The 27,553-nt window shown below is 41.7% G+C and overlaps 1 protein-coding gene across 13 annotated transcripts in view; it reads right to left on the bottom strand.

Moving 5' to 3' along the window:
- Vps13b (vacuolar protein sorting 13 homolog B) overlaps positions 1-27,553 on the bottom strand; it is a 576,579-nt gene that overhangs the window by 160,448 nt on the left and 388,578 nt on the right. For 12 of the 13 annotated variants that reach the window (XM_039079215.2, XM_039079218.2, XM_039079219.2 and 9 more), the window contains one exon: positions 10,700-11,107. In XM_039079215.2, the coding sequence (XP_038935143.1) occupies positions 10,700-11,107 (408 nt within the window). Of the gene's footprint in view, positions 1-10,699; positions 11,108-15,941; positions 16,296-27,553 lie in introns of those variants that run through there. The other variant, XM_039079224.2, reaches the window with a different exon arrangement.

The following is a 27,553-nucleotide window of genomic DNA, read 5'->3' as shown; positions in this document are numbered from 1 at the left end:
CCTAATGACCCTCTAGGTAAGTTTCTGTTTCCTGTCCCCACAACCCTAGGTTCTGGTGGCCTAGAAATTTTGGATCCAGAGGGGCAAGTGTTCCTGTTTTGTTTGCAGATTGACATACTTTTTAGTGAGCATAAAAACTGCATTCAAGGAACAAGCAGTCTTATGACCTTTAAACTCCTCCTTTAGAGGACCAATAAATGCAAGCCATTTGTTTTGAAAAACATTTAGAAGCACAGCCAGCCTGTGGGCATCAGGATGACTAGCTCCCCCATGTAACAGCCCTCCTTTCCACACACCATCTACACAAAGGACAACTTAAACTGAGCTCCTGAACCCTATTGCCAGACTACTCAATGACCACAGGGGCGAGTGAGCAGAGCCAGGTTTTGTTTGTTTGTTTGTTTGTTTGTAATCCAGCTGGACGTAATCTTCAGCCACTAAAAATCAGCAAGCATATGTTAGAAACATCCAGAAGCAAATTAGCATAACAGGGAAACATCAGAATGTCTCAAAAAGGAAGAAAAAAATCTTTTAAATATAATCCACAAAAATATGACTAAGATCCCCTAAAACCAAAATCTTTCCATTTCATGTTCCTTCAAATTATTGTGAAGCACATAAAATATAGCACTTGGTTGTATAAAACCAAAACCACCTTGTTTTCCATCCTCAAACAGAATGTGCAAACTGATTGGATCCTACTTATACTCAATTTTGCAATAAGCTTATATAAACATTTTATGCCTATTAATATAAGAAAAATACACAATAAAGTAATGCAATACCACAAGGGACTATATCCACTGTTCAGTGAACAGAGGGTGACCATGCCCAGAACAAAGAGCAGAAAATGACACTTCACTTGGTGGCCCTTTTCCAAGATACCTTTTAATTTCTTGTAGGGAGAACTTCAGTCACCAAGACCTCTTACTCAGTCCAATTTAGAGAATAAGACTGGATCCTGGCTTTAATCCAAGCCTGGTCTTCTAAATATCAGAGACTAGGAAAATAGGTTTGAAGAAGTTTTTCTTTGCTCCCTTCTATGTAAAAGGAGAATTTAGAGATAGCCAAATGCCTGCCATCCCCTCCCCCCTGGGGATGATGGTGGAAGAGACACAAGCACCTGCCTGGTGCTACTATGATGAGCAGTATGTGGTAGAGAAGATGGGAGAGCGAGCTAAGCCAAGCAGTGTGCTGAAGAGAGATATGGAACTGGGGAAGCTACAGTTGTGAGGAACAGTTGGGATGTGAGGAGGGGTCATGGTGACGTCTGGGCCTGTGCTGATGGCTGTGGCCTGTGTTGCCACCGAAGGCCATTCAGATGTCAGTGGTCTGGGTTGCAGCCTGGTGATGTCTGAGCACCCTGTTGAGCTGGTCACATCCCTTGCCTGCATTGGGAGAGCACCTCACCTGGGCAGCATGGGAGAGGTGGCTCTGGTGCACTGGTCCAGGATAGCTAACTAGGCCTGACGGGTTGAGTGTGAGAGAGCTGTCCCTGCCCCTCCCTGCACAGCACAGTAGAGCTGGCCCTGGTGGCAGGTATAAACTGGCACCTCCATCCCCCACTCCCAACACCTGTAGCAGGTGGGTGAACTGGCTCTGCCGTGGCTTAGGTGCTGGAGAGTTGCTCAGTCCCTCATCACCTGCAGCAGAAGGGAGAGCTTGCCCAAACCCTCGCCTAGGCAGAGCTGGAGAGCTGGTCCTGGTGGCATGGGCTTAAGAAAGCTGGTGGGCTGACCAAGTCAGCTACCACTGAGGCTTAGATCCAGGGCTTTGGATCTAACTACCTCATTTGTGAACTGCAGGAGCACGTGAAGGGGCCAGTCCTTCAGATCTAAAGTTGCAGGATCTCCATGACATGAGGTAACAACAGGATTATCAGATAGGAGTCTCAGTGAGGATCTGGTATTGAATTGTAGCAGAAGCCAGAGGCCTTGAACCAGACCAATAACTCACTGCAAGTGAGGCTGCTTGGGCAAAGGGTGTACTGTGGGGCACACTGTAGCATCCTTGGTGAGGTGTTTGTGTATGTTTGTGTGGGGTGCTGTTTTGTTTTCTTTTGAGAGGAAGGTTGCAAAGGCACAGGTGGATATGGAGGAAGGGAAGATAAGGAGGACTGGGATACATGATGTGAAAAGAACCACAAAGAACCAAACAAAATGAAAAGATAAAAGGAGAATTTCTCATGAAAGAAGAAACATCTCTCTACTTTGGCTGCTCATACTCTGCCCTAGTCTAGGAAAGTTACAGTTTTGTGACGTGTTACAAAACTCTTGGTTCTTGGAAAATGAAAATGCAAGAAGATTAGAAAGTGATGGAAGCTCACTCCCCTCCTGCAGCCGGCTGCCATGCCTGCTGTCTTACACTGTAGGAGTGTATCGGGAAAGTGAGATCTGATTGGCTCCTATGGACATGTTGTAAGAAAGCAGACTGGCACATACGAGCACACACTGAAGAATAAATGACAGCCTTCCTAGAGAGGAAGGATGGTAAACGACACTTGTAAAATTTCTTCGATGGACACAGTAGCTAATTCTATGAGGAACGTTCTGCTGGGTCTGTGTTTTGGGAAGCCAAGGTCTCACTGTGTAGCCCCCACTGGCTGTGAGCTCCAGATCCTCCTGCCTTATCTTCCAAGTGCTGGGTTTACAGGCGTGTGCTGCCACGTCTGCTTAGGTGACTTCTGTAGCCAGTCATATGGATGAAGACTGCATATGAACGTCATGCGAAAGTCTACCTCTTCAGGCTTAACCCAACGAGGCATTAAGACTAGCTAGCTCACTGGGCTGAATCCCAGGACCCACTGACATTTACTGACACATAGTACTCATTGCCCATGAGATCATTTTAATGCTCCCAATAACCTACAAGTTAGGAATGTGAACCCAGGGCTGTAGAGGCACTCAAGTTTTTATTTGTGGCTGCTATTCTATCAGGCTGGTATCTTGCTATCTAGTAAATATTAAGTGCAATATATTTGGGCCAGAAGGTTTATGGGACGAATGGACAAAGAGGTTCTTGATTTAAAAAGTATGTTTTCAGCTCAAAGATTCAATGACTGATGGCTTCAGCATTTAAGTGGCATAGTGCAGTTGAAGAGGGAGAGGAGATTTAAAAAAGGCCCGTAAGTAGCAGGCACGTGGAGTCTGTCAATCTGCTTTACGCACTGCTTTACAGAAACTGTTCCTAGTTAGGGCACTGTTCCTTCATTCTGCAAGTAGCAACAGCACTGTGAATGAATGCTGTCCTGCTCCAGCTCGCACAGTCTCACCGTGCTACACTAACATAGCTGGTCTAGGGGCCCAGCCAGGGTATGAAAGAGTATCTCATATATTTCCATTCATCAAGTCCTGCCAGGCTTGCTGTGCCAGTAATCTCTCTAGCACATAGCCCGCTCACATCTGTGGACAGGAGGACAGTTTGCTGTGGCACAGGCAGAACTCAATACTTTCACAAAAGCACTGCATGGAGCAGGGTTGACTTGGCATTTAGTTTTGTAGCACTTTAGTTTCCCATAGTTTCAGGGCTGGGACACCTACAGCACACCCATTTCACAGACCACTAGACTAACAGATGTCATCATTAGGATGCAGGAAGGCTGCTAGGAAAATGTCTCTGGCACTTAATTACTAGGGCTGGAACCTTTCTTCCACAGTAACCTTTTGTGCAATGAATTTCGAGTCACCTGATAGCAATTTTGTTGTCTTAAAGGCCCCCTTTCTTCTCTCAAAACATACTGATCTGATGTGATCATGTGTGAAGTCTGTATCAGTTGTTTTTAATCCAGATACAACCAAATTTAGAGAAATTGAAACAGAAAGCAACTGCTTCACCACACCCTGGCATCATATAGGACAGGCAAGTGTCACTATTATGGACTATGATAAAATATATCACTTGAGGCCAAAATCATTCTGGCAAAGAAATTAGATTAACTTCAGAATCTGGTAACTAAATTTGATTGAAAGAACTAAGCTAATATTGGTAGAGAAAAGGTTTGAAGGTAGATTTACACGGGGCATTATAATGATGGTAAGAGTTTCTTACATAAAAGAAACAGTCTTATGAGGATTTCCCAAGAGAATCCTATTTATACAATTAACAATACTTTTGCTAAAACAAAAAGGCTTTCCATTATTATATATGGGTACACGTGGGCTGTGTAAAATACAAGAGCTGTGCAGCACACGGTAAACAGAAAGCAATGATGTTAAACAGGCCACATCCTTGAACTCATCGTTAATAAACGTCTCTCCCACATTCAGCTACCCCGGCTGCTGGAAGCCTGTTTTCTTCAAGCACTTCAAACACCGAAATCCAGGGACATTTATTATTTTAATCCATTACAGGCAGTGCTTGATTTAACTTTATTGGTTGTGGTGGTGGTAGTGGTTATAAGTGGGGGTGCAGCAATGTTCTTTTACACATCGTTTCAAAGGGGCTTAATTATATTTTATAGTTTAGACCAGGAATTTTGTTTGTTTTTTGTCTAACAAGGTTCAAATAGAGTTCAGGTCAGTGATGAATCAGAAGAAAAAGTCAGAGATGGTTATCTTCCTGCTGTGAGCTCATCCCCCTCTAGAAGGCTGGGCAGGTACATCATGTTCCCCACTGCACAGGACACTGCTCTGACAGCTCCATTCTGAGGCTCATTAGAAAGCTGTCATTTTGCATGCATCCTTGAATACACTGGAGATTCAATATAGCAGTTATCTTCTACTTATCTGAACTTACTATACTCTGAGTTTTAAAAGATCCCTGTTGGGCAGATTTGGAGACTACACCAGCACTAAGACACAAAATGTACTTGACAAATGATAAGCCTTTTATAGACATAGCCTTTTATCAGAGAACAAATGTATATCACAGAATCAAAGATGTGGACCTCATTGTTTCAACAAAATAAATGACTTCTATATAAGCATGTCCAAATAGCAAAAAAATCAACTAGTTTTTAAATATACTAAATGTTCATATTCATTCCCCCATTCCCCCCACCCCTTGTGTGTGTGTATGCGTGTGTGTGTGTGTGTGTGTGTGTGTGTGTGTGTGTGTGTAGACCGTTTTCTGGGCGGGTGAGATGAGGCAGTGTAATGGCACTGGCTGTGCATGCTGATGATTTGATTCTGATCCCCAGAATCTCTGTGCAGATAGAACATTAGAAGTAAGTCCACAGAATTGTCTTCTGGCCTACACAAGTGCTGTGGCATATGTGTAAACCTCCCCCCCACACACACATCATACACACCAACATAAAATTTACCTTTCTTGAGGATTGATACTGTTCATTATTGTCTAAAAATAGTTTGTCTACTCACACATTATAATGATCTCAGTAAAGAAATTTAAATGTTGGGTCTCATATAGTTAGGTTTTATTTTTCATCATATTAGAGAAATAATATGAAGTATTATAGGGAAAATTATAATAGTTTTTACTAGTTTTTATTTTATTTTAAAGTTTAGGACCTCCCACTTTCGGAGGAATGCTTCAATAGTTTCCCAGAATGTGCAGAGAACCAGCCTCATATATAAAAATAAGTAGTCATGAGTAATTTCAGGGTGAAGAGAGGCAATACTAGCTATCAGTAGCGACTTTGAACCTCATTATTGAGTAACAGGAGGGAATCTGCCTGGGATTAATAGTGGTGCCCAGTCCAGGGACGAGGAGCTATTGTGTTTCATGGACTCTAGGCCATCTGTTGTGCCTGCCTACATTTTACTTCTGCAAAATCATAAACGTACCTCTACCTCAGGGACTATAGAAAGGCATTAGAATTCTTCTGCTTTTCATTATCACTAGATTCAGTAACTCATTTCATTGTCAAGATAATCCCCTTTTATTCTTTTTTGTGCTTGCCAGGTACTCCAAAATGACAAATAAAACCCCAGATGTTACAGACCAGTGAGCATTCCACTTTTCCTTGAGTGTTGGGTTTAAGCTACTTGGGACAGAGTGTCAAAAACGTCAGGGCCTTGATGCCCATATCCAGTATTCATTAAGGATTATTGGTGGTTTGTATAACTGTCAACTAGCTTATATTTATGCTTCCATCCTCAGTGGACCCTTAAAAGCTAAATTTTTCCTGTCTTTAACTGTCAAGAAATTAATTTCTCATCGTGCTAACATGCATCTCTGAAGCATCCAAAGAAGGCAGACTTCCCTCAGGGATCTCGGCACAGCAGGAAGTGCAGCACCACTTTGCACCAATGACCTGGTTTCACTTGCAGAGCATGAAAGGAGAGCTAGCTTCTGTTATGTTAAATGTTTTGCTGGTCCTGAATGTGGTGAACATGAGGGAGGCATTCTAATTTCATGGAGAAAAATGGCTATACTGCCTTTCTCTTATTTTGTTTATATACAAAATTAAGTACAGCTCACTGCCTGGGAGAAAAGTCCTCAGTCTCCATGGCCAGAGTCTTGTCAATGGCTTCCCAATTCTAAGAGCCAACCAGCTGGTTCAGGTTCTTCCCCTGTGGTATCAAGGTACTTCAAGGTACATCCTCTTTTCTTTGTCGTTTCCTCTTGCTGAGAAAGAGCAAGGCAACCTCAGGACAATGATTTCACAGCTCTCAACTGTGTGCTCTCGTCTGCGGAAATCTAAGGAAATCTAAGGCGTGCCATCCTAATAGAGCCATAAATTACTCTGACAGGGGAGCTCAGTCCCCACCCTCCTGTGGAAAGAGACTGTCAGTTCAGAATTTATAACTACATACTTCGAGTGTCTTCAACATGACATGCTTCAAACAGCAAAAGGGAACCGCACTGTGTGCCCGCGTTAGGGGAAGTGGCAACTTTTAAAGAACATACTACACTAGGAGTTAGATTTAACAGGTATCAGCAAAATACTGTCGACTTTAAAATATTTCAGAACACAAGATACAATTTCTAACTTCGATTGCTGTTACAGGCAGAGCACTCGTAAGATTTCCTGTGAGATTACAGGCATCACCTCTACAATCAGACTGTAAGGGCAATTTCATCAAGCCACGTGGGAGAACGTGAGCATCTAGCAGAGGGGTTAGTTCTATGAGTCATGGCTGCACAAGCGTCTGCAGAGTGGAGTAACAGAGACTCAAGTCCCTTGAAACACTCAGAGTTTAGGAGTGTTTTATTTTATCCTGCAAAATGAAGTTGGGAATTCTTTTAACAAGCTCAGTTAATTTCTACTATATCATTTTTTAAATGAATAAAGTGAATATGAAAGCTCTCTAGGTTGCACAAATGTATCAGGGATTGGGGGAAACATTAGCTATTATTATTCTCCTTCCCCACATACTTTCCATAGGTTTCTAACAGCTTAGATGATAAAAAAAAAGTCATTAGGCAAATTCATTTTTTTGATCCCTTTGACAAGTAAGGGAACATGCCTACAGCACATTCCCAATTGTGTTTCTCTAGGAATTACTTAGCACATAGGATTCCTCTAGAATTACAAATCTATTTCAGCTCCTAAATTAAAATTCATCTGGAAAGGACTGCTTTTCCCTGTTTATATAACATTGTCACATAAAGAGTGTTAAAAAAATATTTCTCTAAAAATAGCCTACGTAAGTTAGGGATTAGCAGAGCTCTGTTGCTAGGCCATTCCTTTGTAGTTTTTTCCATGATGTTCTTGCACAGTGTTTTTGACTGTGTTTATTAAAGTCAGCACATCAAAAAGGATCAAAGAGAAAGTGAGGGAGAACCGAAGAAACCCCAAGTGTGTTGTCTCATTGGGGAGCTATGCAGATTTGGATAAACAAGTGCGAATTGTTGAGGGTTTAATGAAAAAATTTTGACAATTATTTTATCTTGCGTCCTTCTATAGGACGCCATGTGCACAGCAGATGCTATGCTGTGTGTAGAACCATTCCTCTCTGTTTAATAGCCCGTCTGAGATGACTACTTTGTCACTGTGCTCAATTTGGTCCAGCAAATAATTTGAGAAGTGCAGCTGCTGCAGATGCTCACAATAGTGACAGAAACTGTAAAATCAAAGACTAGGGGAAGTATTTCTGCATTAGAGTCAACATATAAAAACCTGACAGTCATTCCTTTGAGCTCAAAGATATACCATAAAAATTGGGTTGAATACAGAACACCACTGCTTGAAAACTACAAAAAGAAATATGGCTGCTGGGAAGGAGGGAGGGTGTGTGTGTGTGTGTGTGTGTGTGTGTGAGAGAGAGAGAGAGAGAGAGAGAGAGAGACAGAGAGAGAGAGAGAGAGAGAGAGAGAGAGAGAGAGAGAGAGAGAGAGAATTTTGTTACTTATCAAGACTACTAAACTGTCAGGTATGGTGGCACACCTTTAATCCTAGCACCAAGGAGGCAGAGGCAGGCAGATGTCTAAATCTGGGGCAAGCCTGGTCTACACAGTGAGTTCCAGGACAGTCAGAGCTACATGGTGAGATCCTATCTCAAAATAAGCAAAATTCAAACCAAACCAAACCAAACCAAACAAACCCAAAGTATGCATGTTTGTATGTATTTCAAATTAACTGAAAAACATGCAATTTGAAGACATTCAACTATATAGTGAACTCAGTATTAAATGATAAATTACTGTTTTCTTTTAAATACAGTTACAACTTTTTTTTTCAAAGTATGTCCTGATCCTGGTGTGAAGGCCAAGTTTAGAGCTAGCCTGGAATCCAGAAAAAGATCCTATCTCCCCCAACTAAAAACAAAACCAAGAAGAGCTATGCAGTAATCTCTCAATTACAGCTTCCCTAGATGCCAGCCTTTAGCCACAACTAGACTCTGCTCCAACCTTATCTCACTTACACACAATACATTTTGTTATAGTTTCATTGTATCTTTTTAAATTAAATTACTAACTTCAATTTTGATTTAATGTGACTCTAAAAAACTATTTTAAAATGTTTGCTGGATACTGCCCAACAGAGTTATATCAAGTATATTTTGGTCAAGAGGAATGTTTCTATTTTGGTGCTTAACAAGATAAAAGACCATAACTATAAAAGAAGAGGGTTATGTAGTTTTTCTAATATAAAAGGGAAAATTACAAAAAATAGACCATTTGTCTAGCTAAATAAAGTGTTCAGTTGTATCATAACAAAAACAATTATGAAGGGTAAATATCTTCAAAAATGAATTTAGAGGGAATGCCAATGAGATTGGAGCAGGCTTGCATGCAGTGGACTATAGCATGTTCTTCTATTTGGGGCATAACTTTTTCCTGCTCTCATGAAGGGACAGCATTTAGGAAGGTGTGAGGGTGGGCATGGAGGACCTGGTGCTGTATTATCTAGTGTTTGAGAATCTTTCATGTCCCTCAGACCCTTCATTTTTCATTCCTAACTTTAAAAACAAAAAAGGAAGAAAAAAAAAGTTTTTAGTTGGCTTGATTACATATTTCAGTCAGTGAGGAAGAAAGACACCATCTATACTTTGGCCTAATGTTATTACTGCACAACTATAAAAATTAAAATAAAACAAAAAAAAATCTCCTAAACTACTGTGCTCAAACTGGCTCTCTAGAACTAAATTACAATTAGTCTCTGGCTGCCACTTCGTTACTTTCTGGTATACAGCCTAGGGACTGACATATCTAGCCCAAAAGCAGTCCACAACCCTCCTCTACACAAGGCCATACAAAAGGACATGGCTCTCATGGGACTGTGGGAAAACATGTGGTTTCCTCTTGAGACTTCTGCTTCAGAGTGACACTTCTGCATTTGCCTCTCAGCTTTCCCAGTAGCAATCTCTGTGACTGAAACCGTCATTTCCTGCCTGTATTGACTTTTCTCCTCACATACCTTGTGCCCACCCTTTCTGATTCAGTGTGGAAAAGCACATAACTTAGTCATAGTAGCAGTGGAGAAAAATGGAGATGTCACTGCCAGTTAGCTCCATGCTCCTCTCCAGTTTTCAGCAGCTAGGCCCTTTGGGTGGGCTGTGCACAGAAGCACAGCCTTTCCCGGCCAGGTGTTCTTGCCTGACAACACATCTCAGTGATATTCTCCCAGACTTCAGCTTCGGCTTGGAACTTTGTAGAGCACCATGGCAATCTTTCTTTTGAAAATCAGTTCCCAGTGATGCAATGTATTAGAATCACCTGCAAGGCTTACCAAGTACAGATGACTGGACTCTGTACTGAGAGTCTGATTCATAAGCTGGTGGGGGTCTAGTACGTGCATTCCCAGTATGGTCTCAGGTGATCTGATGTGTTTGTTCCACAGATAGCACTGTGAAAAACACTGTTCTAATGCTTCAAAAGTTCAGTTCCTTGTGCTGCCACAGCCATTTCAGCTACAAGGAACCTAGTTCCACAACAGCTGCAGGAATGTGCCTGGAGATGCCACGGACAGAAGCAGTTTACAGCTAGGAAATACCTGGCTCACAGATTTGTTTACACAGACAAACAACCTTAAACAAAATGAAAATAGCCCCAAAACCAACCCAACCCAACCCACCCCAACCCACCCCAACCCAACCCAACCCAACCCAACCCAACTCAACCCAACCCAGCCAATCCAAGCCAAGCCAAGCCAAGCCAAGCCAAGCCAAGCCAAGCCAAGCCAAGCCAAGCCAAGCCAAACCAAATCCAAATTTCTGGAGTAAATTCACAAGCTAGAATTGTTCTCATCTCTAATGACTCTAAATCATTAAAACACTGCATTTCTCACATGCTAACAAATGGTGTTTTCCCCTCCTCCCTCCATTCCACCCCCAACACCCTTTTCATCACTTACCAAATACTTTTTGTGCTGCTTTGACACTAAGGCTTCCATTGAGGTTTGACAGTGATGCTAACACACATGGTTTATGAGGATGTGGGACAGTTTCCATGGAGACCACAATTTGGGTAGTATGGACAGAAACTTTTTGAAAGCAGGAGATGACTCTCCACATGTTTTCTTGAAATGATGTCTTCTGTGCTTCATCACAGTATACTTTGGGCTTTGACAACTTTCCATGGTAGCATTTGGAGACGGGAGGCTCATCCCTATTCAGCATAGAATCTGATGAGGCGGAGGTCTCTGTGCTATGTGCAGAGCTGTGAGCCTTTTTTATCTTCTTTAAAAAATGATTTATCTGATCGAGTTTGGTAAAACTTAAGTTTGCTTTCAAAGGTTTTGATACATCCAAGCTGATGTCGGCTACAAGAAAAAGGAAACATGTGTGACTGGAGCTCCTCGGTTAATCACTAATCAAAGTGCCAGAGCACTGCGTCCTTTTACTTGTCCCTCTTCTCACAGCTGACTGAAAGAACATTCCCAGTGAGCTGCCTACCCACCAGTTCTGCTGGCCACTCATGCAAGGCCCACGCCCCGAAAGGTCGTTTTTACTGTGCTCGGGCTCTGCAGCAAGCTGGAGGAGGTTTTCCAGGGTGGCACCTATCTAAAACTGCCATCTGGTCTCCCAAGGACACAGAGCTCCTCATAGGATCAGAGCAGTGTAAGACAAAATGCCCATCCCAAACATCACGGGTCTCCTCTCCACGTTGCCTCCCTGACCCTTTCTTGCCAAGTTTATGCAAAAGTGCTCATTTCTCCGTTATGAGCTGCTATAAGCGGAGAGATTCTGTGAGTTGCTGAACAGTCTGCACTGATAAACATTGAAGTATATTACTAAACTAAATGTAATGGAAATTTCTTAAAATCTATATCCCCATTCACATGTATCACATGTCAGATGCTGTCAAGCTGGCCTTATCATTTCTGTTTCCATCTGGTGTCACCTGTATGAGCTAGTAAGGACCTGACCCAGTGTCCTGAGGGTACAACCATGCACATCATCTTCTCCAGGAGTGCCAGCGCATCAGTCCGGGAATTACTTTTTAAACACCGTATTGATACATTCACATTCTAAGTTCAAAATATTACTATCACCACAGACAGACAGACACACACAGTCACTCTCAGTGTCACGGAGACACAGGACAGTGACACTTAGGGCTCTCAGCAGTCACTCATTACTTATCCTCCAGCCCTGGCCTCAGACAACATCAAGCTCTGTCTTTGTGTACTTGCTCATTAGGGACACTGCATACAAATAGAACCATGAAACGTTTGATGCTTTGTACTTTGATTCCTTTGTATATCAACATCCTCTTGAGGTGCATCCATGCTAATTTTGATTGTCCTTGATTGGATTTCCCTAATGATTGACTTGTTGAATGCTTTCTCATGTATTTCTTGTCTATTTGTATAAATGCTTAGAAAATGAGTATTTACACTCTGTCCAGTGTGTGAGTGTGAGAGGGGAGGCAGACACACACACACACACACACACACACACACACACACACACACACACAGAGACACACACATATGTGACTGTAGATGGGCAGGCATGCTATGGTTTATGTATGAGATGAGAGAACAGCTCAGTGTCTGCACACATTCTCCACCACATACCCCAGGCTAGCTCACAAAGCTCACAGGGAGTTTCCTGTACTGACTGGAGAACATCAGGATTGAAGATGTGTGCTACTTTGTATGGCTTCATGCAAGCCCTGGGGATCCGAATGCAGGCCCTCATGTTTGTGCAGGAAGCGGTTTACCCTCTGAGCTATCTCTGTACTCCCCAACTCTGCTCATTTTTTTAATTGCAATGTTTTTTTTTAATTGGAAGTTTTTAAAATTCTCTTATCACATGATACATGATTTGCAAATATTTTATTCCATTCAGTTGAACTTTTTTTTTACTTTATTTGACTACTTTTTAGCACAGTATTTTCAGCTTTTCAACACTGAATGTTTTAATTTCTGTGAGGCTTATACTGCTTAATCTAAGATCACAAAGTTTATATGTATGATTCTTTTAAGGGGTTTATAGTTTTCCACTTACATCTAGGTCCATGATCTTCTGTGAATTAATCTTTGTGCCTTGTGTGGGACAGAGTCCACTTCATTCTGCATGTGGATACTCAGTTAATCAGCAACATATGCTGATGAAAGACATTTTTCACTTGCAAAATTTGGAGTTCTACACAAAGTAGTAGGATAAATGTTGTGGGGAAACAGATGGTTCATTTACCTGTTCTGTCCTCACAGCAAGTAACACAGCAAGAATCTGAGAACGACCTTAGCAAATAAAATTAAAGTTGACGAAATTGTGTGCTGCCGCCCCCACCCACTGGCTGCAGCTTCATACCAAGAAATTTGAAGCTAAAGTACTTTTTCTGTACTGATAGTAACAACTTAGTCACGCATCCAGGAGGTTGCCCAGTAAGACCCTCTATGCCAACTGGGCAACATAAGGATCCATTCTTCTCTAACTGAAGAGAGGTCTAACACTCATGGAAGGAAGGCATGAAAGCTGGCAACCATTACCTTGAGATGGACCCCATCCCTCAGCTATCTTTGTGTTCTCAGAACACAGATACAAATTATTCCTAGGTCTAGTTACTTTGTCTAACTTGTCTTTTGAGACATAACTCTTAAGTTATTTCTAGGCCACCTTTTTAGGGGTGCTATTAGCATTTGCAGAGCCTCTCATGGCTGCTTCCAGTGCATTTCACGAGACACTGTGGAGTACTTGCCAGGTATATTGAAACAGAATGGAAATATCCACTGCCTTTGATCTTGTTCATCTATTATAAAGCCTTTCTAAATGATTTCTCTTTTAGGCATTCTTTTAATGCTGAGCCGTACAGTAATTTACCCAGTATTGGTTTTGAGGGTAATGCTGATGGGTATACCTGTAGGGAGCACGGGAAGACTTGAGTGAGTGGAGTCCTGAGGCAATCAATGTGCATTACGATATGGGCATGGTCCTGTGGAGGATTCAAAGCTTCAGACCTGCAGAACCATGCAGACTAGTGCAAAGCTGCTTCCACATAAGGGCCAGGTCAAAGAGGGCTGTGGCGAAGCTCGTCTCAGGAGTTCAAGCATGAGTGTTTGTGAGTAAGGTGTGCACAAACACTAGCAGCTGCAGCCTTTTCTGTCCACATGTGACTGCTTGTCTACAGAGATGACTGACTTTCCCTAATAAACACACTGAGGGTCTAGGTTGAAGTGATAGCAGAACCCCAGACAATCCCAGAGTTACTGCATGTGTCTATAAGTCCTTTTTTATTGATTAAATGTTTTCTTTCATAAAAATACTAGTAAATTAGTAACTGTGAACTTACTTACATTATATATATATATACACACACACACAAACTTTCACATAAAAGCTAAATCTGACAGCTGAATAATGTGTTCATTTTGGGAAAATGTTCTAAAGACATTAAAGTCAAGGGCAATATGATGTCATGCATCATGACTTTTTTTCTCATTTTGCATAAACTCACACTGAAGAACAATCAAAACTGATAATATAAATATTGTTGTATTATTTATAATACAAAATGATCAAAATTATCTATAAACAGACTTTGTTAATGTATAAGCTGCACACCCAGACTGGGCAGATCTACCTAGCTGTTCCCCAGCTAGGTGACTCCTTGCTATTTGTGGTTCCTCCAGGCCACCTGCTTTTACTCCATCTTCCTTCTATCTCCTCTTCCTCTTTCTCCCTCTCCTTCCTCCCTCTCTTTCCCTCTCTAAAACTTTCAGCTCCACCTTTCCCTTCCACTGCCCAATCACAGGCTCTATTTTACCAGTTAAGAAGGGGAGAAGGATCACCAGAAGTCACCAGAGTACTTGATCCACTCCTCATCTCCAAGGCTGCCCCTCTCAGGGAAGCAGAATTAGCATCACAATACAAACACCACCAGGGCAGTCCAGGACACTCACAGTCCTGCCCAAGGGTGTGGCTTATTGACACTCTTTTTCTTCTTTTCTTCTTTATTTAATGATTTTTTTCATTTTTATTGGATATTTTCTTTATCTACATTTCAAATGTTATCCCCCTTCCTGGTTTCCCTTCTGGAAACCCCCTATCCCATCCCCCACCCTTGCCTCCTTAAGGGTGCTCCCCTCCCACCTCCCCACTCCCTCCCACCTCCCTAATCAGGGTTCTAAGGCCCAAGCTGCACAAGCCATGACATTTACCTCTGGCTACAACTCTTTTCTAATGCTTATTCATTTATGATATAGAAAGTTAAGTTCCTTATGAAAGAAGCACAAAAATCTTGCCTTTAAGCTGTAGCTATTGCCAGTCTCACCTTTAAAGATTCAGTTTATAGTACCCGTTCTTCCCAATTGATACTATGTTACAACACTAGGCATTTGCTCAATGTGAATATTGTATTTCTGTTGTGTCTGTCTATTCGCTAATGTTCGAATAATTCTTGGAATTTTCTTTTAGAAGTTCTTTCACAAGGTGAAGCCTGTGTTCCTCTTCAGGGTTCTATAATGTCTGCAGGCTGTCTTTACATGAGTTCTCTGTCACGATAGTTATGAAGACCCCAACTGCACGCTGTCGTCCTTAGTACACTGAATCAGGCCTCCAATGTTATCTAGTGGGGCTGATCTAATTCTCTGTGCTAAGTGTGGCCTACAGTTGGACAACAGTTACCCAGGCACTAGGCTCTCCCCACAAACACAAGAACAACTGGAGTGTAGGTTCTCTTTACAAGTCTCCACATTACTGCTGATCTCAAACAGTATACATATTTTCACAGACAACCACAGGAACCTATCCTAGGCACAACTACAGTACTGTAAGAGACAAAATTCACATTTGTTGTAATTTGTTATGTATCAATAAAAGTATAAATTCCATGTGGCTGTTTACCTACATATGACAATCCATGTCCCAGTGTGTGAACATAAAGTTTCTTGGTCTAGGAAACGTGGTTTCAGCTTGTTTTATCCACTTTGCTCCCCAGAGCGAAGTTATTAAGCATGCCTTGAAGTACATAATGTGCCTTTTCCTTCTGTTGTTTCAAATATTATCTCAGAAACCCAGAGAAAATGGAACCCTGTCTCTTCACTGGAAAGGTTAAAACTATAAAATTTATAGAGACAGCCATTTTGAAGATTCTGAAAACCAAAGGTAAATAAAAGAATAAAAACAAATAAAGAATTCAAGCTGGACGCGGCTGCGCAGTTCTTTATTCCTGGCACTCAGGAGGCAGAGGCAGGCTCTGTGAGTTTGAGGTCAGCCTGGTCTACACAGTGAGTTCCAGGACAGTCATTGCGGTTATACAGAGAAAACCTGTATTGAATCCAAACATTACGAAAGTGGTGCTAAGTATGCTCGTGTACTCTCCCTCCACCTTTGGCTTGGAAAAGCAGGAGCCTCAAATCCAGACATGACTGTCATGGTGCAGACAGAGGGGCGTAATGGAAGGTCTTCTATGGGAAGCTCCTTTCTTTTCTGTGTTCCAGAAAACCAAAGAGAGTCCACTCCTGAAGTGATTTTATGGAATCATTCTTGATGTTAAAAAAGCTGTGACAGGATAAGAAACTCGATCAACATCTCTCAGCACCAGAGACACAAAAGACCACATTCAAGGGCCAGCAAGATGGCTTAGTGGGTAAAGACACCTTCTGTCAAATGTGACAAAGAGAGATGTGACTACTGCAAGTTGTTCTCTGACCTCCAGATGTACATGAGAATGCAACACACACACACACACACACACACACAATTATAAAACATTTTTAAAAATCTATAACCAAGTAAGGTTTATTCTGGAACTGCAAGGTTAGATTAACTAATATAAAATTATTAATATCTTAGAGAGAAAAAGATCAATTGATGAAGAAAAAAATGAAAAAAATCCAATATCTACTCAAAATAAGAACTCCTAAGCAAGACATCAAATGAGAGTAGTATTTTACTCTGATAAATGCCATATACAGTATGTCTTCAGCTAGCATTATAAGAAAGATGAAATTTTTCTCCATGAGATCAGGAATAGGTAAGGGTGTCCATTCTAATTACACATAGCATCATACTGGAATCTACAGCCATCAGGGGAGAAAAAGAAAAGGTATGCAGACTGGGACAGCAAAAAGTAAAACAGTGCTCATCTGCAGATGACATGGCTGCTCTATGCTGAAACCTAACATAAAAAGCTGGGCGTGAGTGTGTGTGCTGATCGATAACCTCCGTCCCGTTCTCAGAGCTCCACACATACATCACAAAGGCTAATAAAATGGGTTTAAATGAGCTTGTGGCTTTGGGAGTACTGCAAACTGAGTCAGATTCCTTCTTCTATACAGTGTCTCCCAACGATCTCAGTGTGGTTTTCAGATTAAGCTTCTACTCCTCCCAGAGTTCTCATGACAATACAGTCCAACACTGATCCTGAACCATAAGTGATGATGAGGTCATGGTGGCCCCTTTTCAGAATCTGAGAATGATGGCATATCATTTCTAAGTGTTAGCAGAATCATAGGGCCACTATTAAATTTATTAGGACCAAAGGATGAGGCAGATGGAAATGAGGAGCTTTAAACCTAAGTTGGCTTAGTAGAACTCAGAGCACAGGTCTCTTGGTGGCATCTTAAATGAGCACAGTCTTTCACACATTGTGATCATATTACAGAATACATTTTAAATGGAGGCTCTTGTTACCAGTACAATTCAAATTCTGATTAATTCAGAAAACAAAAGTTCATATACTAAAAATGTAGCCATTTTGGCACTATTTGACTACACGTGTATCTGAGCTATATTATTGACCTTATTTTACTGAATGACTCTTGAATCTCGGAAATTAAAATAGTTTCCTTAAGCAGATCAAAGGATGGACTATGGTACTGATTAAAAAAATAATAGTACAAAACTGAGAAGGCAAGTATAGCTTCCTTTCTTATGTCTTGTTGGAGACTCCAGGACAGTAGCACTGCATACATGGTCAGCTGGGTCTTGATACAGGGCATGCTTCCTTACACGGAGAATCTCTTAAAGCATCAGTGAAGTCAGAAGCAAGATTCCCCAGAATGTGAAATAGTCTCAGGGCTTGCTTCTGTTTCTTAGTCATCGGTTGTGTCTTCTGAGTAAGAAGTGTGGTTTAATGAGGATTCTGAGTAACTGGCCATCAGCAGTGTCTGACTACGAGAGCTCCTCGCTGTCCCTAAAGCACTGATCTTGTCTCTGTGGCATCCAAGCAGCTCTGTATATGTTAGCTCTTCAATCTCTAGATGATGACGAATTTGGTCTAACAAGTAAACTGCCCTAGTCACGGAGCACAACTGATCCAAGTTTTTAGGGAGCTGAAATCCTAGAGAACAACACATAGCATGAGATAATGGCAACATAGCTTTCCAGAGGAAATAGGGAGGCATTCAAAACACTACAGTTATTCATCTTGAAAATTTATCTTTATATGTAGTGCAACGGTGCTTTTCAGCCACCAGAGTCCCTTGTCCCGGCTCACCATGTAGAGCCACACTGCTTGAAAAATACATGTTACTGTACATGTAGACAATATTCCTGAGACAGCGCTCTTTGGGCACATTGGGCAGATCGGTGGAAAGAAGAAAAGCTGGGTGAAACAAGCATCCAAAGCCCTACTCCTTCCCAAGTATCAGGTCCATGAAGGAACCGGAACCTCACTGCAGAAGAGCAGCGCCATAAACCAACTAGCACACTTGCTGGGGTGTAAGGTCAGCAGTGCATGGGAATTCTTCCAGTGACATCACAGCTGTCATGCTTCTCATTCAACACATTTGTGCTGATAGCCATACTACCAAGCTAGCCAGTGTGTGTGTGTGTCTGTGTGAGTGTGAAAATTAGTGCCTTCATGATGAATATTTTCAGTTTTATAAGGACAAGGAGAATATTTTCAAAAATGGGAAATTATTTTTAAGTGTGCTATGTTCAAACGAAGAAAAATAAAAAGTGAACTATCTACTTTTGCTATTCAGTTGATAAAGTAACCTCATCACTAAAATAAAACCATGGAAGAAACAGACTCAGAAGTGTTTTGATGGAGACACAGCAGGAAATTATCCAGAACAATACTGTACAAGAACTGCAAACATAGCTAGAATCAGCCAGACTGCAAATGTGGCCTTTAGTCCAATTATCAGATTCTTGGACTTGGGAGTTTTGAATTTTTTCATAATCCTTACTGAACCGTAATAAACTGACTATTTTCAAAGTTTAGATTTAAGGAAAATGTAGCAACAGAATGTCCCAGCTGAGTCATCTTGTCTGCAGATCCAGTTTCTTACCAAGCCTGGAACATATTTTGTATCTTTAAGTTACTGAATAAACCTGAGGCTGTCAATTATTACATCCTAATTACCCTTCCAAACTTTCTGAAGTGCTACTAGGAAGCAGATTGATGGAGACTAGCCTGCCACAGAGACCCTGAAGTTATTTCATTGGCTATCATCCTACAACGTGACCTCACAGGGAAAGGGGAAGAATCATATTGCAGTAATGAGAACAGAGAGGGAATTCAAGTCCCAGAGGTGATTCTCCTCAGTTGATGGTAATGCACACCTTGTGGGGGACCAAACACCAACTGGAAAAGTTTCCTGAAAATGGTTCCAGCTATTTTCTCATTTAAAATGTTCAAACTTGACTTGAAGCATTAGTCATCATATTACTTACATTTATGATGTATTATGAAATCTCTTACCAAAACCCCAATGGGTTCAATATGGCTTGTTATACTCAAATCATAACATCCATAAAGGAGAGATTCTTTGCAAGTGTTTCTTCCTTTGGAATTTTATCTGTAAAGGACACTATTTTATTCTAGACAAGTAAAGCTCAGTTGGGAACCAGTGCACTTGGGTGGCTGTGCACACAAGGACAGTGCTGTTCCCAGTCCTACCACAGGGGTTAAGTGCAAAACACAGAACTAACAAATGCATCATCCAGATTAATGTCCTGGATAATGTCAACAAAATCTTTTCAGTAAAATCCACTTTCCTCTTATTACTGGGTCACATACATTCTCACTTAATAATTCAAATTCTGATTTTTGATACGCTATTCAAAAAAAAATATCCTGACAGTGGACAATGGAGCTGTGTAGTCAGAGTAATGAGACCTGATAACAGTGAAATCAGTGTGTTCTCACTGGAGGTAAGACACCAAGGTCTGTAGCAGGGGTAGACCTGAACGCTTCAATAAAAGGCTGGGTATGTTCTGTTCTACATGCTGCTGGCAATCTTCACTTGAATCATCGGTGGTGCTTTCATTGTAATCTGGCATCATCACTATTGTGATAGTTATTTAGTTGTATATTTTTATGACCAAGTGCTGTCTTTTTAGATGCTTCCTTGTCCTACTTCAGACCACGGCATAGAAATTACAATGAGAAGATGATCCCAATGGTTTGTTTTTCCCATGAGTGTAAACTCTAAACTCATGTAGTGAGCATCTCTCCTCAAGGAAGTACCTATATAAAGACATGATTGTTCATTTGGGTTGTCAATCTCATTGGAGGCCTACTGAAACACACTTTTGGGGAGCTTCCATGAGGGTGTTTTTTGGGGAGGTCTAACTGAGGAGTGAGAAGGTGTGTGGAGAACTGCTGTAGATGTGAGCAGCACTTCCCCATGGACAGGGTGGGGGATGGGGTTTGCAGGGAATAAGGAGGGGAAAGAGAAAGTCATAGCCTTCTATTGCTGCTCCTGCTGTCATGCCAGACCTGCCAAACAGACCACACAGCCTGACCACCAGTCAATGTAAACCTCTCCTTCCTGAACTTAGTCTGACAGTGTCAGGTGTTCTGTCCCTGTGGCAAGAAAAGAAACTAATCCAGGGCTAAACATATCACCTACTCTAGCAATGTGAAGTTTTTGTTATCAAGCTGCTTGTGAAAAAAGAACAATCACTGGGCTCAGAATGAGTGCACGGGCCAGGGACTGAGTCCCTAGGGTCAGAGTGAGTGCACAGGCCAGGGACTGAGTCACTGGGGTTAGAGTGAATGCACAGGCCAGGGCACAGAACCAGAGGAAACAAGTAGACTGCAATGGACAGGGCTCTTGGCTTGGGTGGATGGAATTAAGAGCACAAAGGGAGACAGGAAGCATGGATCCCTGAGAGAGTGAGCATAAGGATTCAAAATATCAAGAAAGTCTCCTACTGTCAAATGATGTGATGATCTGAACATCATTAAAAGATATAGGATTAAATTAATACCATGCAATGCCATCAAATTGGTCATCATTGGGATGAGAGAGGCACTTTTGAAATGGATAAGAAAGGAGAATGAATTATTCTGCTTTGTGAGGACAGATACTCCAGAGTAACCAAACAGTAGGCAAGGGACTGTTTCTCTTTACAACAATATGGCAGCTAATAAATATATCAAACAGAAATGTAAGAACTAGGAAACTGGATTTACAACCTCTCAAGAATTTAGACATTGAGGATCAGTGTCTGCAGACATCACACAAAAAGCTCTTTAGATAACATTTGCATCCTGATGGAATGTCACAAAAGCTCCTACAACACTCTTACTTAAACAAGCAAACAGGAATCAAATTAAATAATAAACACATAAACAAAAACCAATTTATATTAGGAACCGCAGAGGAAGGGGCAAAGAGGGCAGGGAGAAGAGAGGTTTGACTTGATAAACAGAGGGAAAGTGGAAGGAGGCCAAGATTCCTGAACCTAGCCGGAGTGGCTAATCTAGGACAAGGTCAGGAACTGTGAAGTGAATGGTAATTCAGAGGCAGGCTGCTCTGAAGCTGCCAAGGAGGGCACAGGGTGACCTGCACAGGGAAGCAGTGAGCACAGCTCAGTCCCCTTCAAAGGACTTGACTAAAAGAGGGATGCATGAGAGATAACAGCTCAGTGATGAGAGCACACAGGAAGCACACCCTCAGCATTAGGAGTTGTAAGGACACCTCAACACCACAGGGAGGGAAGGGAAGAACAAGAGGAAGGGAGAACTGAGGTACACTCATTAGGCAGATGTAGAGGCAGCCTTAGGATTGGACAAGTGAAAACTACAGTGGGACACTTATAAGTTTTCAAATAAAAGAGGTAGCTGGGGTTGCAGCACAAACAAGGCCTGGGGCTGTGCCCCTGGGAAGCTGCAGGATCAGGTAAGTCAGAGGGAGCTGTGTAAGCAGAGGTTAGAATCTGGTGCCTGTTTCTTTTCTTCCTCCTTAGCCTCCACCATGTGCCCAGCCCCTCTGGTTCTTTCTCATAGGGAAATTCTGACACAATGACTGCCCACACTGATGTCAGTGTTGCTGGGCATTATCTCACCATTCCCATAAGCAGTATCTGAACTTCTAAGGCCATTATTGAGCCACTTAGCAGAGAACCACTGTGAGCCCTTCAAGGAGGATTTATACTCCTCTCTCATGTGCATTGCTGATTCGATACAATAAAATTTGGTACTAAAAGCAATTTCTTGAAATAAAAAGGTATAAGGGTTATTCAAAAATCACTTTGCTTCTTCAAGTACATATGCACAATTTTGTTTAACCCTTCTCTTTCCCTGCCTTTCTCCCATCCCCATCCCCATCACAATTATCTGCTTGACACTTTCTGACCCCAGTATTTCCTTTCTCTTCTCTTCTCTTCTCTTCTCTTCTCTTCTCTTCTCTTCTCTTCTCTTCTCTTCTCTTCTCTCACCTATAACTTACTAGCCCCCTTCTAAAATGCATTCTTTGTTAACCCAAGGAAGAATTATACTAAAAGGAGAGACAACAACAGGTGTGATGTAAGAGAACTGGGAAGAATCAACTAAAAAACTGTATCCCTGCAGGTTAGCCTTCATATAGCTCTAGAGTGCTCTCTTGGTTGCTGGATGAGAAAAGACACCAGTGATCTTACCCAGGCTGAACTGTAGACTATAACAATGACCCATCACATAAACAACGCATATCTACTGTACAGTAGTCAAAAACTGTTTATGGGAATAGTAAACTCTCTCTTGATTAGATTTGAGGTCTGCTTTAGAGGAGGGAATTCATGCCTCATACTACAAACATGGTAAAAACAAAACAAAACAAAACAAAACAAAACAAAACAAACCGAACCATGGCTAGAGAAGTCCGAGGCCCTAGGGTGAACCTATTTATGTGGTTTTGCTAAATGGCCATATTGTCAAACTCGCTTCTAAATATTTATGTTTACATTTATAGATTTGTGCTGCTCTCAACTTGGTTAGCAAAGCTTCTTACAGAGGGTAGTGGGTAAAGCAGAGGCATTATTGTTCAATGTGCTGTAAATAAGCCACTGTGTACGCTCAGCCACAGACTGCAGCGTCACTCAAGCCTCCCCCTTGCTCAGAGACACTAAGACAGGAGGGGTAGAAAGAGTGTAAGAGAAGGTGGGGAGGAGCGCTGTGACACACACGGCCTGACACATGATTATTACACAGAGGGACTCACTGCTCATCACCTAAACAAGATCTCTACATTATCCGAGCGAACATTCTAGCATGAGCCAGGGAAAGTCTCCTGATGCCCATTAAGGAGTGGATGGCAGTTGACAGTTTCTGAGGATAGATTCCCTTTTCCTTTGGTGGGAGCACTGGTAGGTGGCCTATACCCACTGGGCGACTCTAAGCCCCTGCACATACGGTTCCACTGACTGTACACAAAGCTGGGATGGAAGTAAACGGCTTTCAAAAATGAATCTCTCTTGTTAAAAGTCGGCCATAATGGCGATACGGAGGCAGAGGTAGTCAGAGCTCTGATTTCAAGGCTAACCTGGTCTGCACAGTGAGCTCCAGGTCAGCCAGTGATACACAGTGAGACCCTGCATCAAACAAACAAATGAAAAGATCTAGGCCTCATTCACTTTCTATATTTCTTTCAAAACTAGGAATTACAGTTGGAAACTAAGGGTAAAATAATAATAAACGTGCTCCTGCTTTGAAATTGTAGGTCTTTCCTTGACTGGCAGCTTAACATCAAGTTTACAGCTTTGCTCTGAGAAATCATGGAGAAAATAAGCCATGATAATATGCTGAAACTGAAGACTGGAACCCATAAAGCTCAGAAAATGGAAAGATTAAGGCTCTTAGGGTTTTATTAACTGGTTTATGCTTCTTAGATGTACATGTGAGCACTACAGCAGTAACGGAATCCAAGCAGAGCTGGGGCCCAGAGACTGAAGAAAGGGCCTGCTGAAGTAAGTGCCGGGGCACCAGGAAAATTACTCCTGCAGGGCTAAGAGTGGTCGCCACAGTGCGGGGGCACCAGGAGTTCTCGACAGATATCTTACTTAGACTCCACATCCAGAAAGTTTAAAATATCACCGAATGTATCCCACTGAGTAACGGGTTCAGCAACAGCAGAACTTAAGAATAGAGTTCCACTAAGAAAGCTAAAATATGACACACATATATCTATATGCATAGTTATATACATTCATATGCACATTTATACATACAAATATATTTATATACATACACATACACATATTTATACATATATACACACATTTATATTATATATCCACATATGTTCATATACATGCATATATTTATGCATATAAACATTCATATACATATACATTTATTACATATATATTTATATAAATGCATTATATTTATAACATATATACTTATATACACACATATTGTGGATTTAAGCCTTAGCATTTCTACTTTACGTCCATATAAAATCTATCTGAATGGTGCATTACTGTCCCTAAGTGCTATCTTACTACTTTAAAAAACTTAAGTACATATGTTAATTCAAGTCAAATGGGTCTGCAGAAGTGGAATAGTTTAGGATGTGTAAGAAGTTTTAAAAACCAGCAAACAAATTATTAAAGCCAGCAAAACCACAGTATAGAAGAATATAGTATGAGAAAGAGGATTGTGATTTTTGATAGTGAGCCTAAAAACGATCACCATGCTACAATCTGCAGACCCTATGAAGCTAAGTAACAAGGAAGGCTCAAGAGGGGAATGCACAGATCTCCCTGGGAAGGGGAATAGAACAGACTGAATTTGGACTGGGGCCGGTGGGGATGTGAGAACAGGAGGGATCAGGTAGGGCTGGGGGAGGCAGGATGGAAGGAGGCAGGAGAGTACTGGGAGAGACAACTTGAATTAGAGAGTATTGGGGGGTGGTGTGGAAACCTAGTGCACTGGAAACTCCTTGGAATCTATATGGGTGACCCGAGCTAGGATTCCTAGTAATGGGGGATATGGAGCCTAAATTGGCCATCTTCTATAAGTAGGCAAGGCTTCCTTCCAGTGGTGGGATTGGGAAACCAATCCAGCAACAAAAACTCCAAGCTACAATCTGTCCTGTCTAGAAGATGTGCTGGGTTAATTGTGTCATAGAACTTGTGGGAATGGGCAACCAAGATTGGTCATACTTGAACCCCAGGCCATGAGAAGGAACAGAACCTGATACCATCTCAAAAAAGTCAATGAAATGATTCTTGATTATATTCTGCTATACAAATAGATTAGTGCCTAGCCCAGTCACCATTAAAGTGGCTTTATTCAGTAACTTAAGGGAACAGATACAGAGACCTATATCAAACAGTAGGTGGTGCTCGGGGGCACTCAGTGAAGAAGGGGGAAGGGTTATAGGAGGCAGAGAGGCCAGGGACAGGAGGAGGACACCCCCACCCCCACCCCACTCTGTAAGGATAAGCACTCACAGAGACTGAGCAACAACCACAGAGCCTGCATGGGTCTGAGCTGGGTCCTCTGCATACATGTTAGGGTGTGGAGCTTGAAGCTACTGTGGAAGTCCTAACAGTGGGAATGAGGGTGTATCAGACTCATGAACCTGTTCTTGGGACCCTTTTCCTCCTACTGGGTTGCCCAGTCCAGTCTTGATATAAGGGTTTGTGCCTAGTCTTTTTGTAACTTGTTATGCTATGCTTTGCTTGACATCCCTGTGAGGACGTGGGGGGAACTTGGAGAAGTTGGAGGAAGGAGAGATTGTGGTCTGGATGTAACACATAAAAGTAGGAGGAGGAAGAAGGAAGGAGGAAGGAAGGAAAGAGGAAGAAGAAAGGAAGGAAGGCAGGAGAAGGGAGGGGAGGAGGAGGAGGAAGAGGAAGTGGAGGAAGAGGAAGAAGAAGAGGAGGATGAAGAAAAGAAGAAGGAGGAGGAAGAGGAGGAGGAGGAAGAGAAGGAGAAATAGGGTTAAAAACAAGTAAGGGCATGCACACACACACACACACACACACACACGAAGTAAGAAAAACTGAAAACCAGATGGGGAAATTAATGAACATGTTATACAGGGAAAAACTCAAAAAGAGACTCTTTTAGGAGAACAAAGCCTCAGTAGCTGTTTCTACTGTAACACAGTGCACACTAGGCAGGAAGAGAGACGAGAACTTCAGAGTCCGCGCTTGTTATAATCTCACTACTTCAAGGATATGATGAATGTGGTATGTTAATTATCAATGCACAATAAGCCGGAACTGTTCAGGGATGGTGTCCCACGTTGACACTCTGTTCTTTGTTGTTATTTAGATATCACTTCATGGCTAAAGTGACAATGGTTCAGAATTTTTTGTGCAAAATATTAGTGGGAAAAAAAAATCCCAGGGAGCCACATGTCTTTATAAATGACCTTGAGTTAATTAGAAAAGTCTGCATTCTTACCAGGTCTGCTCACCTGTCAGCTCTGGTTAAATTAAAAAAAAAATCATTTCAAAGTTACGAATGGCTATGCTTAACAAACTTTGAACTGGGCTCACATAAGCACATTCCTACAGTCGTGTGTGATGTCACAGTGAACACTCCACAGCTGAATTTGAGTTTGCAAGAAGAATGAGTGGCTTTTCAATATAAGAAATATCTGATCTAACACTATTTTTTTTTCTCTGTAGGCCAAATGTCCTGGGAACAGGTGGCCCTGCTTTCAATTACAGGGGCTAACATGCCAGCGTGAGGCCTGGATTAGTTCACCTTCTCACAGGGAATTTTCCTCGGTTGGGAATGGATTTATTATGGCTTCACACATGGAATAGAGCTCATGTCAGCTGAGGGCAGTGACACATCATACGATTCAAATTAGCTTGCTGTGGACTGTTCGGTAGGGCTCAGATTGTGTATTAAAATGACGACATTTTAAAAACAGGTTGAAAGAAAACAGGAGAGCTAAACTGCAATGGCTCCAATTTGTTCCAACTAATCTCTCACCTGCTGGAAATACCATTCCAGAGCTTGTGGTAGCTGCTGTTTCGTGGGTTTCTCCAAGCCACTGACTTTGCTAATGGGCACTGTTTGCCTCTGAGGAAGGAGATGAGGCTTGGGAAGGCCTTCAGGGAGCTTGTGATATGGAGGTTGGGGGTCTATCACTTGCCTAATATACTATTTAAAAACACAGAGAAATAAAGGAATATTCAACAACTCAGGATCATTTTTATAAATTTAAATGCTAAAGGACAGCCATCTTATTGAGAGACTAAATCCACGAGCAACTATGTTCATATCCTTTGAGGGAATTTATAGGGTAGGCACTTACAATCAGTTTTCCCTCTACATTTCAAGACCCTATTTTTTTTTTTTCTCGGAGCTGAGGACCGAACCCAGGACCTTGCGCTTGCTAGGCAAGCGCTCTACCACTGAGCTAAATCCTCAACCCCAAGACCCTAATTTTTATTGTTACCATAGCCCAGTCTAGAAAACAAGCAAAAGGAAAATAGAAACACACAGTTCAGAGATGTAGCAGGAAGGACTCTTTGGTAATGACTGATGTGCACACATATTTAAAACCCAACTGCAGAAAGATTTTAATGCTAACATTGGTATTGCCAATAAAATTAGAAGTATTATTTGCTTT

Source organism: Rattus norvegicus, chromosome 7, assembly GCF_036323735.1.
Source record: "Rattus norvegicus strain BN/NHsdMcwi chromosome 7, GRCr8, whole genome shotgun sequence".
NCBI classification, from domain to species: domain Eukaryota; kingdom Metazoa; phylum Chordata; class Mammalia; order Rodentia; family Muridae; genus Rattus; species Rattus norvegicus.
Note: the sequence above shows the minus strand (reverse complement) of the source record. Positions and strands in the feature narration are given on the sequence as shown.